The following is a 13,201-nucleotide window of genomic DNA, read 5'->3' as shown; positions in this document are numbered from 1 at the left end:
TGGGTTTTTTCCCGACTCAGGACAGACACCATCTTTGTAGCAGTTTTTCATGAGCCAATAAGTGTTTCCATCTATTCCCGCCTTGAAGAACTGAAACCCCAACTGTGTGAGAGAGATGTGTGGAAGAACACGTTGTACTCTTAGGTCTGATGATGTTCCAAGGGCTTGTCACCGCAGTGATGCTCCTACTCGTGCTCTCCATATGGACAGGTAAAAGCTATAACTTTAACATCTCAACAATCACAACCACACAAAGCTAGCTCTTTAGAGTTTCCCTATTTTTTTCCATTTTATTTTTCATGTTTTGCCAGAGCACAACCAGGAAGCTTTTTGCGAGTTTTCAGTTTTTTTTTTTATTGGTTCCTTGTTCTGTAGTGTTGGGTTCACTGCAACTGATTCTGAAAATGGCATGACTGTTAACCATATAAAAGGAAAATGAATCTCCTTTCGTTAGATGGGGATAACTTCAAGTGGGTCTGAAATGGTTGTTTTTTTGGAACCAATGGCAAAATGGAAGAAAAAAGAACCTTTTTTTGCTTTTCTTCTTTTAAGTTTGTTGTGTAGGGGGTTATTCAGGTCGGTCTACAATGGCTGTCCGGGGAAAAGATGACGAAGCGTGACTCTGCAGTTGGATTTTTTACACATTCACACTGTTTGCCAAATCAGAATAATTTTATCTCGGTATAGCGGACTCAAAACACACATTTCTGATCTTCATTAGCTATTATGTTTCATTGATTGTGTGAATGTGTAAAAGATTCCACTCCTGGGAAGTTGGTTCCTGAATATGAATGCAATGATTAGAGATATTTCTTTATTATTATTATTACTATTATTATTTTCATTTGGTCAATAATGATGGGATTTTTATGTTTTGAAAGAAATAGGTTTTTGTGGATTTGTATTTCACAGTTGAATTTTACTACGTACTTAGGTATAGGCCGGCCTATAATGTGTCACCGGGCTCCAACATGCCAGTAGTTCGGAGAGAAGATGCATCTGACAATGGTGGCTATGTTCTCCATTGCATGAAATGGGGTTTAATCCCCAGTTTTACAAAGAAAACAGAGAAACCTGATCACTACAAGATGGTATAGTTTATGGATTCAATACTTTTTCTTCTTATTTATTGGGTGGATGGGAGCTTGAAAATCAGTAATGGAACTCAACTCAAGTTTTGTAGGCATGAATGGTTAGAGTAACTTTAATAGAATGTGAATAAGTAATTAGTTGTAATACTCGTCAATAGTATAAACTGTATACTAATAAAAAGCTAACCATAGAAATACCTTAGCTTCTTACATTTATAAGCAAACCAAGGTTCAATAGTTATAGGATCTTATGTTTATCTCTAACTTTGGTTTCATTTGATTTATATGGGGGTTATTATGGAAGTGATAAGGAAACATTATCTTAATTTATGTATATATTTATGTACTATTATTTATCCTGTCATTTCTTGGGAATGAATTGCTTTAATTTATATAAAATAATTAAGATATTTGGTATATATTGTTAGACTTGATTGTATAATAGATGACAACAGCTGCAATTAAAATTAAAATTTTCCTTTTCTATGGTTAAAATAACACAAATTATGGTTATTGGAAGAGAGATGCTGCGCATAGTATGGAAAAATTTAGGGGAGGGGTGCTGAGGACAGATTCTTCCCTGTATTGTTGAGTTATTTTTTGATTCTGTGAAGGGAACATTGTCCCTTGGATGCATTCATGCTGTACTTGTTTCCTGGTTTCGTCTGTGTAGAAACCTAACAATTTGGTCTGACCTACCAAATCTGAAAAGGGGAGAATCATAGAGGGTAGAATATAACTGGCCAGTGATCATGGAAGGGCGATAGTTGAGATTCAAGATAACTTCTAAGAAATTAAAGAACTGCTGCGTCACTTCAAGAAGAGTGTTCTGAAAAAAGTGAGAGTTCTAGCAATGGTGGAAGGAGGGATGAAAGAGCTGGTCATAGAAAGAAACCCTCATATGGAGGAAAAAATTTAAAGAATCGAGAAAAGAAAAGACAAGAGGATGCCTTTGACAATAATGGAATTAAGAAGGGTGAGGAAGAATTTCTTCAAGATATCATAAAAGAAAAGAAAGAGGAAAAGATGGGTATGAATGCTGAGAAAGATAGTCTAAAAGACATCAAGAAAGGAAAGGAACCCTCAATGAAGGAGAAAATTCAATCAATTGGCAGAAGAAAAGAGAAGAAGATGCCATTGGCAATAATGGAACTAGGAAGGGTGAGGAAGAACCACTTTGCCGGTGGAATGAAAGAATGGAGTTGCCCACATTTTAAGGGAATAACCCCCAAGGTTAGACAACAAGGGAAGCAAATGCTTTTGAAGTTTAGAACATCAAAGGATCAACAAAAGTGCACCCAACCTTCAATAACATGGTAGAAAATGTAGTCCAGGGGTTCAAGACCCGACAACAAAAATCCATGGACCTTTCTTGGGAAGATCTTGTAACAACTCAGCTAAAGATAGTTGGAGGCAACAGGAGAAGCATGTTATTTAAGAGTTTGGCAACAGTAACACAGAATGGGAGTTTGAAAATTTTACTTGAGAGTTTAGCAGCAGTAACATGGACTTGGAGTGGGGAAAATTTCATCCAAGAATTCAAGATATTGGTCTCACAAGTAAATCCAACACCAAAAGATCAGTTGAGGGAGTATTTCTTGGCAAAGCTACAGGCCCTATGCAAGAAGAACAAGATTCTCACCAACGCCACCAATGTGGACATGGTTGAGTATTTGTCTACGTGTTTGGAGAGCAAGGACACAGATAAGACTGTGATGTTATCTGAAAGGAGTTATTGGTTTTGTTTAGGATGTCTATGTTGAACTAGAGGCCTGGATCCAATCACATGCTTAGGGATTCTTATGGCTATTTTGTGGCTGATAATTAGTGCAGTGACAATAATAGCCTAGGGTGGAACGATGATATGAAAATATTGGATTTTATCATTGTGGATTCACGGTTTTTGGTGGATGACACTGCAGTTTTTAGCACCTCATCATGTGATCAAGGAATTTAGCAGCTTCTCCAAGAGTGTTTCTATGATTGCCGGGGAGAGTTGTGCTCAGAAGTTTGATGAGCATATTGGAAAGTTCAGTTGTAGAATTGAGAGTTTTACTAGGTGGAAGGACTTGCTAAAGAATAGGAAAATCACGGTTACAGATTCAAGAAATACTTAAGTGGTAGGATACTAAGAGTATATGAGAGGAGGAAAAAGGAGTAAGGTTGTTAGGAGGTTACTGATATGTTTGTAACTGTAATAACAGTTCATTAGTGGGGATGGGAGCCTATATAAGAGGCTGAGGAACTCTTGTAAGAGTTTAGTTTTTGTTAATTCTCTTGTATAGACAGGACATCTATAACCTGTGGATGGGGAGTACTTCCTTGGAGGCTTTGTGTGTACATTGTTACGGGTTACAGTAGAAATATACAGTTTTCTTTTTTCTTTTGCTGTGTTGTGTGTGTGTGAGAAGAGCCAGATAGTTTTCCAATCAAGAAACCTATCATTAAGTGATTGGAGTTGTTTTGTTAGTCATCGATAATTAGTACCACAAAATGGAGGATAAATATGTCACCAAGGAATCTCAAAACTTCTAGTCAAAAGCTGCAAAGGATTGGAGTTGGCCTGAGTTTGTGACGCTCACCAGTCTCTTTGAACAAGATTAAGGTTTTCTTGTCCAAGACACTATCATATTCTCTGCCGAAGATTTTACCACGCATGATTTTGGGTTGAGCAGCAATGGCTCTCCTTTGGATAGTTCGGGCAAAAGAAGTTCATTTACATGGAATGTTGAAATTTTCTTCTCTTTCAAGGAAATAATGAAGACATGAAAAATGTTTCCTAAATTCTTTCAAGCTGGTGGAAGTGAACTTCAAATTGGTGTACACAAGTCGTTTGACACTATATGTATTTATTTAGAGAGTTATGAGGTTGTTGGCAGTCTTCCAGATAAAGATGTCTGGGTGATATGTAAGATGGCTGTGGTGAATCAAAAGGACCCAGCCAAGACCATGTGGAAAGAATTGGCTATCTGTACAAAGACGTGGAATAATTCTGTTTTGCAGTTCATGAAGGTGACTGATACGTTAGAAGTGGTTAGAAGTGGACGCAAGATTTCTTGTATGTGAAATATTGGATTACTGTCCATGTTTTGAGTATTCCGATTCAGAGGTTTTAACATTAGAGGATGATCAAGGTGTCAGACAATTGACCCTGAAGAGCTCATTAACTCTGAAGACAATAAAGGGATAAGTGGAAACGAGGAAGATATTTTCAGAAATCTTCTTTCTAGATCTGGATTCCATTTAACATATGGAGATAACCCTTTCAACCATAAGTTACTTTCAGGAAGAAACTTCTAATGGATGCTGATGCAATTGCAGGGTTTCTTACTAGTCTTCAGGTCTATCATGACGATCCTGCAAAAGTGAAGTGCCTGCTTCTACCTACCAAGCTTCTTTGGTAGATGTGATGGAAGAAGGTCATCAAAGCTGATGAGTCTTCCCCAAGTTTGATGAATTTGCTGATGGGAGATCAAGTCTTGCAGCAAGTGTTAATCCAAGGGAAGAAAGGAAGCCCTGAGGCAGCCACGCGGAAAGTTGTTGCAACAATTAAGGATCAGTTTCTAAACTTTAACATTGAGGACAAAGTTGTTTCTGCAGTGATGCATAATGATAGGATACCTAATGTGTATGTTAGGAGGAAACATATTAAAGAGCAGTTGTTGGTCGGATTGTTAGGATGAGTGAGACTTTCTATATATGGTTGGGGGGTCTTTGTATGCGGGGGACGTTTTTGGATGTTTGGAGAATTGTTGACAGGATCATTGACATCCTGTGTGAAGGGAACATTGTCCCTTGGATGCATTCATGTGATACTTGTTTCTAGAATCAATAATACGAGATCTATTCAGTGAGTTTGGGTGTTTGCATTTGTTTTCCTGGTTTCTTCTATCTAGAAACCTAATAATATGATGCATGAACTGCACAGTCTTTTAACAGCAAATCAAGTTTTAAGTTAAGGTCAACTATTCTACGAGGTGTTGTTCATTTGAGGTTTTAGCTTGACCACTTTGCTCACATTGTAGAAATTAATGATTAAACAATGCTAAAAATTGTAGTGGGTGTATGATGCACCTATGCACATGGTTAGGTTTCTACCTCTTTTATATTAATTTTTATAGCATGCGGGTATTTTGGAAGCCACTGGTAAATCAGGGCAGCTGGAAGTTCCTTTTTTATTTTTCCATGGTGCTCTGTAATTTTTATTATTATGATGGACAGTATGGTTTTTAACTTTTGTTGTCCTGTGCAGGGAAGAATGATCTTTGGAAATTTGTGAATTTCTTGAGTCTTTATTATGAATAAGGGTACAATTAGAATTGCTCAATTTGTCATTAAAATGTTAAATTTAAATAACCTTGATTTTCCGGGTTCCTTATTGAATTCTTGAATAATTTTCAACCTCTCTTAAATATCATCATATCGTTCCTGAAATATGAGCCTGACAATTTTGCTTGGTACTTTACTACTATGAAAGCTAGAAATGTCATTTTAGCTAATGTTCATTATGAAATTTCTTGGTTTGTTTACCGTTTTCGTTATCATTATTGGAGTATGTCAACTACAATACTAAGATCATAATCTGTCAAACAAAGTTCTCAGTTTGATGTGGAATGTGCTCTATACTGTAGTTTAATGCTCGATCTGAATCTATAGATGAAAAGGCATCATTTCGGCGTTTGCTTCCTAAAAGCAGGTGCCTTGTAGCAGTTGAAGGGTATGTATCACATTTCTTGTTTAATTATATTTTCACATCTCTTCTTATAACATGACTGGGGGGGTGCTTCCGCATGCTGGAGCTTTTTGTTTGAATAACATAAGTAATTCCTTGAATTTGAGGACTGGGAGTCTCTTTAGAATGAGGGATGGGAAATTAGCTAATACTTTTCCTTGCTTCTTCACTGTGCTTGCATTTTGAATGATATATAGCAGACTTAGATTCTATTCAAATAACAGAATGCAAAATGGAAAATAACCGAATGCAAATTGGCAGGTAGCAGAATGCAAAAATACTAAATACAATCTATCATCTATATTCCCAATATTAAGCTAGCCTACTCTATAATGCCAACAGAGCATCCCATAACAGAATTTGGTTCACTAGATGCTTTGGTTGGATAATCTTCCTCTTGGGTCGTTCACTCGCAACCCTAACTTGCATTTAGTCCGAAGTCCCTTTATCAGCCCATGATGTCCTATCACTTGTATTCCCATACTCTGTGTTCTAATATTATAGTATAAAAATGCTTTTGAATATTGCATGTACTGTCTAGTTCTGCTTAAGACCTTTTTCGTTGTGTTTCCTGAAAATGTATGAGCTGAATCAAAATGAGTTCTGCTTGCTGGTTAGACAATGCACTCTTATCTTACTGTTTCATACATAATAGTATTTGAGAGTTGACATGGATTCGAGATAAATTCAATAAAGGCAACCGTTATGCTAATTTTTAAGCATATATAACTTTGCATATTATTATATTTTTAGTCTTTTATTCTTACTATATACTTTATGCCATATTGCTCTCCTATTCTTATATTCAAAATGTTGATTCAACGTATTCCTTCTAACAAGAGGTTTCCTTCCTTTATGGTTTCTGTAATTTTTCCTAATTTTTTTGGATTACATCCGTGATTTGCGTATTTGTGGCTTTATATTCAGTTCTTTCAATTGATTTGCTTTTCTAAATATATGTTTAAGATTTTATGAGTGGAAAAAGGATGGTTCAAAGAAACAGCCTTACTATATTCACTTCAAAGATGGACGTCCCCTTGTCTTTGCTGCTCTTTATGACTCATGGCAAAATTCTGAAGGTAAACATTTCTGCCAAAAGATTTAAGGAACTAAATTTGTATAATATGAAAGACAAGACAGCATATATTGTTGATGTGATATTGTTACTGCAGGTGAAACACTATGCACATTCACTATTGTTACGACCTCTTCATCTTCAGCACTTCAGTGGCTTCACGGTGAGTCACGCACTCTAAATTTTGGCATACCAACGGAAATGACCTCTTATTTGGGTTTTTCCATTGTTCGATTTTTGCAACTTTTTATAGTTCTTGTGCTACAACTATTGAAATTTCTAACTAGGTATGCCTCCTTTTCCTTTTTTTAAATTAATAAAGAACTCTTCAAGAGCATAAGTTTCCTACCAAGTGTCAACATATGGAAATTGGCTAAACCTTCATCCACAACACAAGATTCTCAGGATATATTTGATTATAGACTTCCCCTTTGGTCTTTTACCAGTTGAGAATTACTGCTATAATATTCATATATTTGAGTGGCCTAATATTATTAAGTGTTGAATATAATAGAACTAAGTATAGGATTAATCTTTCTTGTGTAGAAAATACACATAAGGTAATGTATTTATAATAATAAGAATGTGGGCTAAGCCCAAATACAAATGAATATGTAAAATAACATAATTAACATGAACTTAGTTTCAAAGAAAGCGTTTAATATTACTTTACAGGAGTTAGACGGTTTGTAACAGTAGTTAAGCACTTAGTCTCAAAGAAAGCATTGAATGAAAAACTTATTTAAACACAAAGGCAATAAAGCACACTTTGATTTTATACTAGTTCGCTCAAAACTGAGCTACGACCAATTTTCCCTTAAAATTCTTTAAGGGGTTCCACTAAAAAACGAGTTTAACCACTTCTGGTTTACAAACTAACCAAACTGGTTAGATGAGTTTCACCACTCTCGGTATCAACACTAGAATAACTTCTAGAACGTTTAACTCCATTAATTAAACTTTACAAGTTTTTGAATTCACTTCTAAATCTAAAACAGCAAAGTGTTTATGAAAACTTACAGGATACTAGATTACTCTCGTAGAGAGAATATAAAATAATACAATGGACTTCTGAAAACTTGTAAAAAGATATTTTCAAGGATAAGTCTTAAGAGCTTAAAGAAAGATGCAGAGAATAATCTTGATAGCAAAATGTTCTTCCCTTCTCTTCATGCAAACTCCTTTATATAGACTTCTTCGAAAATGATCCGTTACTCAGAGCTTTTGACTTTATATAGTCTTTAAGGTAGAGTCAAAAGCTATGTTGCATCTTAGAAGAGCAACTATGCTGAGCATACGAAAAGAGTAAGCAAAAAGCATGTAAGAGACATTCCTTGAAATATCCTCCTATCTCTTAATATTGTTTTGATTCTAAGCACACTTTTTTGGTAAAGTTGATAATCTGCACAAAAAAAGAGAGCACAACACAATAGAAAAAAAGGTACTTGAAAGTACATGTATTAAACGTTAAACGACCTAAGCATTTAGGCATGATACGTATACACTATCATTTAGCGCTTGTCTATTTTGAGTAACTTTAAAGCGATTAGGATATAGTGTTTAGCGAGATTATGTATATCTTAGACGGTCTAACTCTTTTATTAGATGCTTTTGTGATTAGACATTCTATTATGAAATGTAGCATTTAGCACTTATTAGTCATACGTTAGACACTCTTAGTTATTAGACACTCTTGTATCGTTTAGGCACTTAAAGAGTAACATTTAATGCTTCTAACATATTGTCCTAGATGATTAAGCACTATTTCATTTTAGATGTTATGTTAAACTTCAAAACAAAGTTTGCTTAGACAATCTTGTTTTAACAATAATGAGAACGTGGGCTAGGCCCAAATACAAATACATATGTAAAAATGACATAATTAACATAGGAACTATGTTTTTCCTAATTAACATAGAACGAAATATATCTAATATTAAGCTCAAGGAAAAAGAGCAACAATTAGTTGAAATTGTGTGATAGCGTGGTTGCTTTGTGCATATTGGGAAAAAGGATTCAATACAATAAATAGATGAGATTTTGTTAGGTTCCTGGTTCCGAAACCTAACTATCGCACCACACCCGCTCACCCAAAAGCACACAGAAAGGAATAAACGAATGAACTGAATGTATTCACAACAAAGAATGACAATTACAAAGATGATCCGAGAGCCTAATCCCCCTCACAAGGTCAAGGACCCGTATGTACAAAGAATCTGACTAACTCCCCTCTGACCAAATAAGAGAGTCCTATTTATATCATTCCTTTGCCTTCTATCCTAAACCCATTTCCCATTATGCCCTATCGCCTTATAACCTATCATTACACCCCTCTGCAAAACAACCTTGTCCTCAAGGTTGGAACAATGAAGCTTGAGCCCATGGCGTTGTTGTTGTAATATGGGATAATATCTATAGGATCTTCCTAATTAGAGGAAGATTGATACATAATATTTTATTTTATTTTATTTTTCCCTAGGTTTCCTAGTTTCTCTATTTCCCTTTTTAGGAGAACTAGATTATTACAAATAGAAGGTTTGTGAATGTATTTTTTATGATTTGAGAATAATAATAAGTCTCATTTTCAACTGTTGTGATATGGTCTGATCATAGGACAGGAATCCGCTGCTACTACCTGCACTTGAAACACAACCCAAGAGAGCTTCCTCGGGTAGCAGGGGCAATCTATCCAGGGTGCCGAATGAGCCATTCACTTGGCCATTGCAGGCAAGTTCATTTAATTCACTTTTGAACTCAAAAGTTTCACTACTTTTTACATCATCAGTTTCATAATGGGATGGAAGTATGCATAGATGTATGCCTAGCTCTCCACTGATTCTCCTTATTTCTAGTTGGTATTTACGAATGAATTCCAGCTGTTGAGATATTATGTGGGTCGGGCCTAACATAATTTCACCATTTTTTTGAAGAGATCTGTCATTAATAGGTCCACCGTCAGTCTTCTGAACACCCCTGCGACTAGCCTCTTCATCCCCGAGAGTCATGCTCTGTATCCCTCCAACAAGCATCTCTAAGGATGGATTCATTATAACATTCTCAATTGTGATTCCACGAGCAGTGGTAACAAGCTGAATCCCAATTTGTTAGGTTCCTGGTTCCGAAACCTAACTATCGCACCACACCCACTCACCCAAAAGCACACAGAAAGGAATAAACAAATGAACTGAATGTATTCACAGCAAATAATGACAATTACAAAGATGATCCGGGAGCCTAATCCCCCTCACAAGGTCAAGGACCTGTCTGTACAAAGAATCTGACTAACTCCCCTCTGACCAAATAAGAGAGTCCTATTTATATCATTCCTTTGCCTTCTATCCTAAACCCATTTCCCATTATNTGTACAAAGAATCTGACTAACTCCCCTCTGACCAAATAAGAGAGTCCTATTTATATCATTCCTTTGCCTTCTATCCTAAACCCATTTCCCATTATGCCCTATCATCATATAACCTATCAGATTTGATATCTTCAAATAATAGAGATATGATACAGAAATAAATAAAAGTGTTTCTAACAATACATATATAATCTAGATATTCCTGATTATATATAAAATAAGCTCCTTATTTCTATAATTATAACAATATTCCAAATTATATAAGATTAACTCAGTATCTTTATAATTATAACAATTATATTGGCGAAATACTCATTATGTATCTACTTTACTGTAACTCCTTAGATAGGATGCCTGTTATTTTGGGCAGCAAGGAATCAACTGATACCTGGCTAAGCAGTTCTAGTTCCAGTTTTAAGAGTGTGATGAAACCATATGAAGAATCTGATTTGGTATGTGTTTTACTGAACATTGAGGCTGTAATTTCTGTTCTATTCATTAATACCAGTCATGTCGTTAAGATTTTCTGCCGTACTGTCGTTGCATTTATCATCGTTAGTTTCCCCATTTGTTTTTTCATCTCCAGGTATGGTACCCAGTGACACCTGCTATGGGGAAGTCATCGTTTGATGGACCTGAGTGCATAAAGCAGGTAGGACTATTGGACATTTATTTAATGTTTCTTTTCATTTGGTCTTGTTTGAGTTTGAACATCTTAATATGTATGTCTTGTTGTATTAAGTTGAACAAATAATTCGATGGACAAATCACATTGCTTTTATCTGAACCTGCAATTATACTTACCTTGATCCTTATCCCCACTTGTCCTTTGATGTATAAATTCAAAGAAGAAAAAATTGTGACTTAACTTTGTTATTGTGGTCATGTTTGTTGAAGGGGGGGCCAGTGTTTCATAAGTTCACTATAGTTAGCATTATCCTATGTTTGGCAGATTCAAGTAAAGGCAGAAGGGAACACGTCAATCTCTATGTTCTTTTCAAAAAAGGGAGCTGAAAGAAAAGACACAAAGCCGGAGCAGAAGTTATCATGTCATGAATCTGTCAAGACTGAACCTACAGAAGACTTGATTGAAGGAGCAAAGACTGATGAGGTAGACAATGACTTGAAATTCAGTGGTTCTTCCCATTCTAAAAATGCTTCTATGCTCCCAATTAAGCGTGAGTACGAGACTTTTTCAGCTGATTCAAAGCCAGCATTGGCAAGTCATGATCAGATAAGCTCGACCCCTGCAAAGAAAAAGGAAAAAACAAAAAGTGCTGATGACAAACAACCAACCTTGTTTTCATTCTTCGGAAAGAAGTAACTACTAAACTAACGGGTTTTGGTTTGCATGAACATGAAGATTGTTTTTGTTGTATAATATAGTTCATGTTCAAGGGGAGTTTTATATAGTAATGCTTTTCTATTACTATATTATGATTTTGATGCTCACCAAATGTGGTCTCAGCTTTTGCCTGTTAGAATGGCAAAATACTTCCATTTTAGATCATTATCTGTTTTAGTTGCATGATTGAGTATTGTCATGCCAAATATCTTTAAACATTCTTGCAACGAAATTCAAAATTGGCAATGAATCTTGGGCCCTTGTTGACTTTTTATTGCTATTTGAACTCAATTTATCAAATTGCAACTAAATATAAGTCTTAATTTAAGATATAAATCTGAATTCATGGTCAATCATATGATCCTAGAGAGAAGTTTAACTTGGTTCAGTATAAACAAGTTCTGAAATAGGTATGAATAAATGATCAATTTAGTTAAAATAGTAATTTTAAGCCTATCAAAATTTGTGATTGGGTGAAATTGTATTTATTTCTACATTTAGATTTAAGTAGTTTTCGTTTCTTTTTCTAGTATCTTCCTGGTTTCTGTAGTTCATACTCAGTTTTAATCGCAGACTCTGGATAATGTCTGAAACTCCTCAAGCTTTGTACTAAAATTTGTCAACAATGACAACAAAGTTGTACGTGAAAACTTTTTCTTGATTAATTTTATAATGACTTAATATAAACAAGTTATTTTGGATCAAACCAAGTGGTCTAAATAACACAACCTTTTTCTTATTAGGAAAAACCAATTGCTCTTTGGTGTTTTGAATCTTAACTTATTGTTGAGGACACACTGCAACATCCCAACATTTAAACCAAAGACTTTGTACAAACACTATCAAGTGTTTATTAAACATATATGATTACACTAAAGCAAACCAGAACTTTTGCCTTTTGACATTTTACATGAAGGTTCACAAAAGAGAATGTATATTAGATTCTTCCTCCAAGTTGAGTACATTCTTTTAGTTTTACACTTTCACTTTTCACATTTTGAAGAAAAGAAAAGATAGGAGATGAAATCCATTACTTGTTTGTGGTTAACAAAGAGGAAAAAGTTGGGGGCGTAGAAGAGGTAAAGAGAAACAATAAGCCTCTATCCAATGCCCCTTTGGTGTTATTTCCATGATGATCTTCTTCAACATCCTAAGAGGAGCCATGACACCCCATTGTACCACAGGACGTGATCCAAGGCAGAACCCTCTTCTCTTGTTTCCTAGCCGAATGCTGTTGCCCCGCCGTCGCCGGAACCGCCGCCGAGGCCGGCACAACCCAACCAACATGGTAGAACTTGGCAACATTGAAATGCTCACACCACCACCACCTCCTCCTCTCTTGAACATCATAGTAAGTTTCTATTCTTCCCAAAATGTTTTGTTGTGTGACATTACATGACACTAAACTGTTTTATAGTATGTTTGAAAGGTATGTCATTCATGACCATCATAATGGTCATAATGGCAGCAATTATAACCTGGCTAATGCTATAAGAATAATTGTAGTGTGCAAATAAAATAATGGTTTAGATGAATCCCTTTATTCTTCTTTAGTAGTTTAGGTTGTGGTTGCCATCATTAGGAGAAGTATGCTTAT

At 35.5% G+C, this 13,201-nt stretch overlaps 2 protein-coding genes across 5 annotated transcripts; one reads left to right on the top strand and one right to left on the bottom strand.

The window, feature by feature from the left end:
- LOC106759546 (putative SOS response-associated peptidase YoqW) lies at positions 1-11,889 on the top strand. Of its 4 annotated transcripts, XM_022779570.1 has the most exons (10): positions 1-210; positions 935-1,091; positions 5,723-5,808; positions 6,790-6,902; positions 6,996-7,061; positions 9,517-9,625; positions 10,609-10,711; positions 10,846-10,911; positions 11,212-11,370; positions 11,459-11,527. In XM_022779570.1, exons 1-10 carry the CDS (start codon positions 116-118, stop codon positions 11,495-11,497), a joined length of 993 nt encoding a protein of 330 aa, XP_022635291.1. In that variant the 5' UTR covers positions 1-115; the 3' UTR covers positions 11,498-11,527. The 4 variants fall into 4 exon arrangements, with proteins under 4 accessions (XP_022635291.1, XP_022635290.1, XP_014498250.1 ...); XM_022779569.1 differs by having other exon boundaries at positions 11,212-11,887; XM_014642764.2 differs by lacking the exon at positions 9,517-9,625 and having other exon boundaries at positions 10,605-10,711; positions 11,212-11,885.
- A 632-nt stretch (positions 11,890-12,521) lies between these two features.
- On the bottom strand, positions 12,522-13,201 carry LOC106759118. The gene has a single exon (XM_014642123.2). It carries the CDS (start codon positions 12,952-12,954, stop codon positions 12,649-12,651), a length of 306 nt encoding a protein of 101 aa, XP_014497609.2. The 5' UTR covers positions 12,955-13,201; the 3' UTR covers positions 12,522-12,648.

This window comes from Vigna radiata, chromosome 4, assembly GCF_000741045.1.
Source record: "Vigna radiata var. radiata cultivar VC1973A chromosome 4, Vradiata_ver6, whole genome shotgun sequence".
NCBI classification, from domain to species: Eukaryota; Viridiplantae; Streptophyta; class Magnoliopsida; order Fabales; family Fabaceae; genus Vigna; species Vigna radiata.
Note: the sequence above shows the minus strand (reverse complement) of the source record. Positions and strands in the feature narration are given on the sequence as shown.

Coding starts and splice junctions, on each gene's coding strand:
- LOC106759546 (XM_022779569.1), top strand. CDS start 116: ATGTGTGGAAGAACACGTTGTACTCTTAGGTCTGATGATGTTCCAAGG. Junction 1,092..5,722: donor AACCTGATCACTACAAGATG/GTATAGTTTATG, acceptor TCTATACTGTAG/TTTAATGCTCGATCTGAATC. Junction 5,809..6,789: donor TGCCTTGTAGCAGTTGAAGG/GTATGTATCACA, acceptor TATATGTTTAAG/ATTTTATGAGTGGAAAAAGG.
- LOC106759118 (XM_014642123.2), bottom strand. CDS start 12,954: ATGATGTTCAAGAGAGGAGGAGGTGGTGGTGGTGTGAGCATTTCAATG.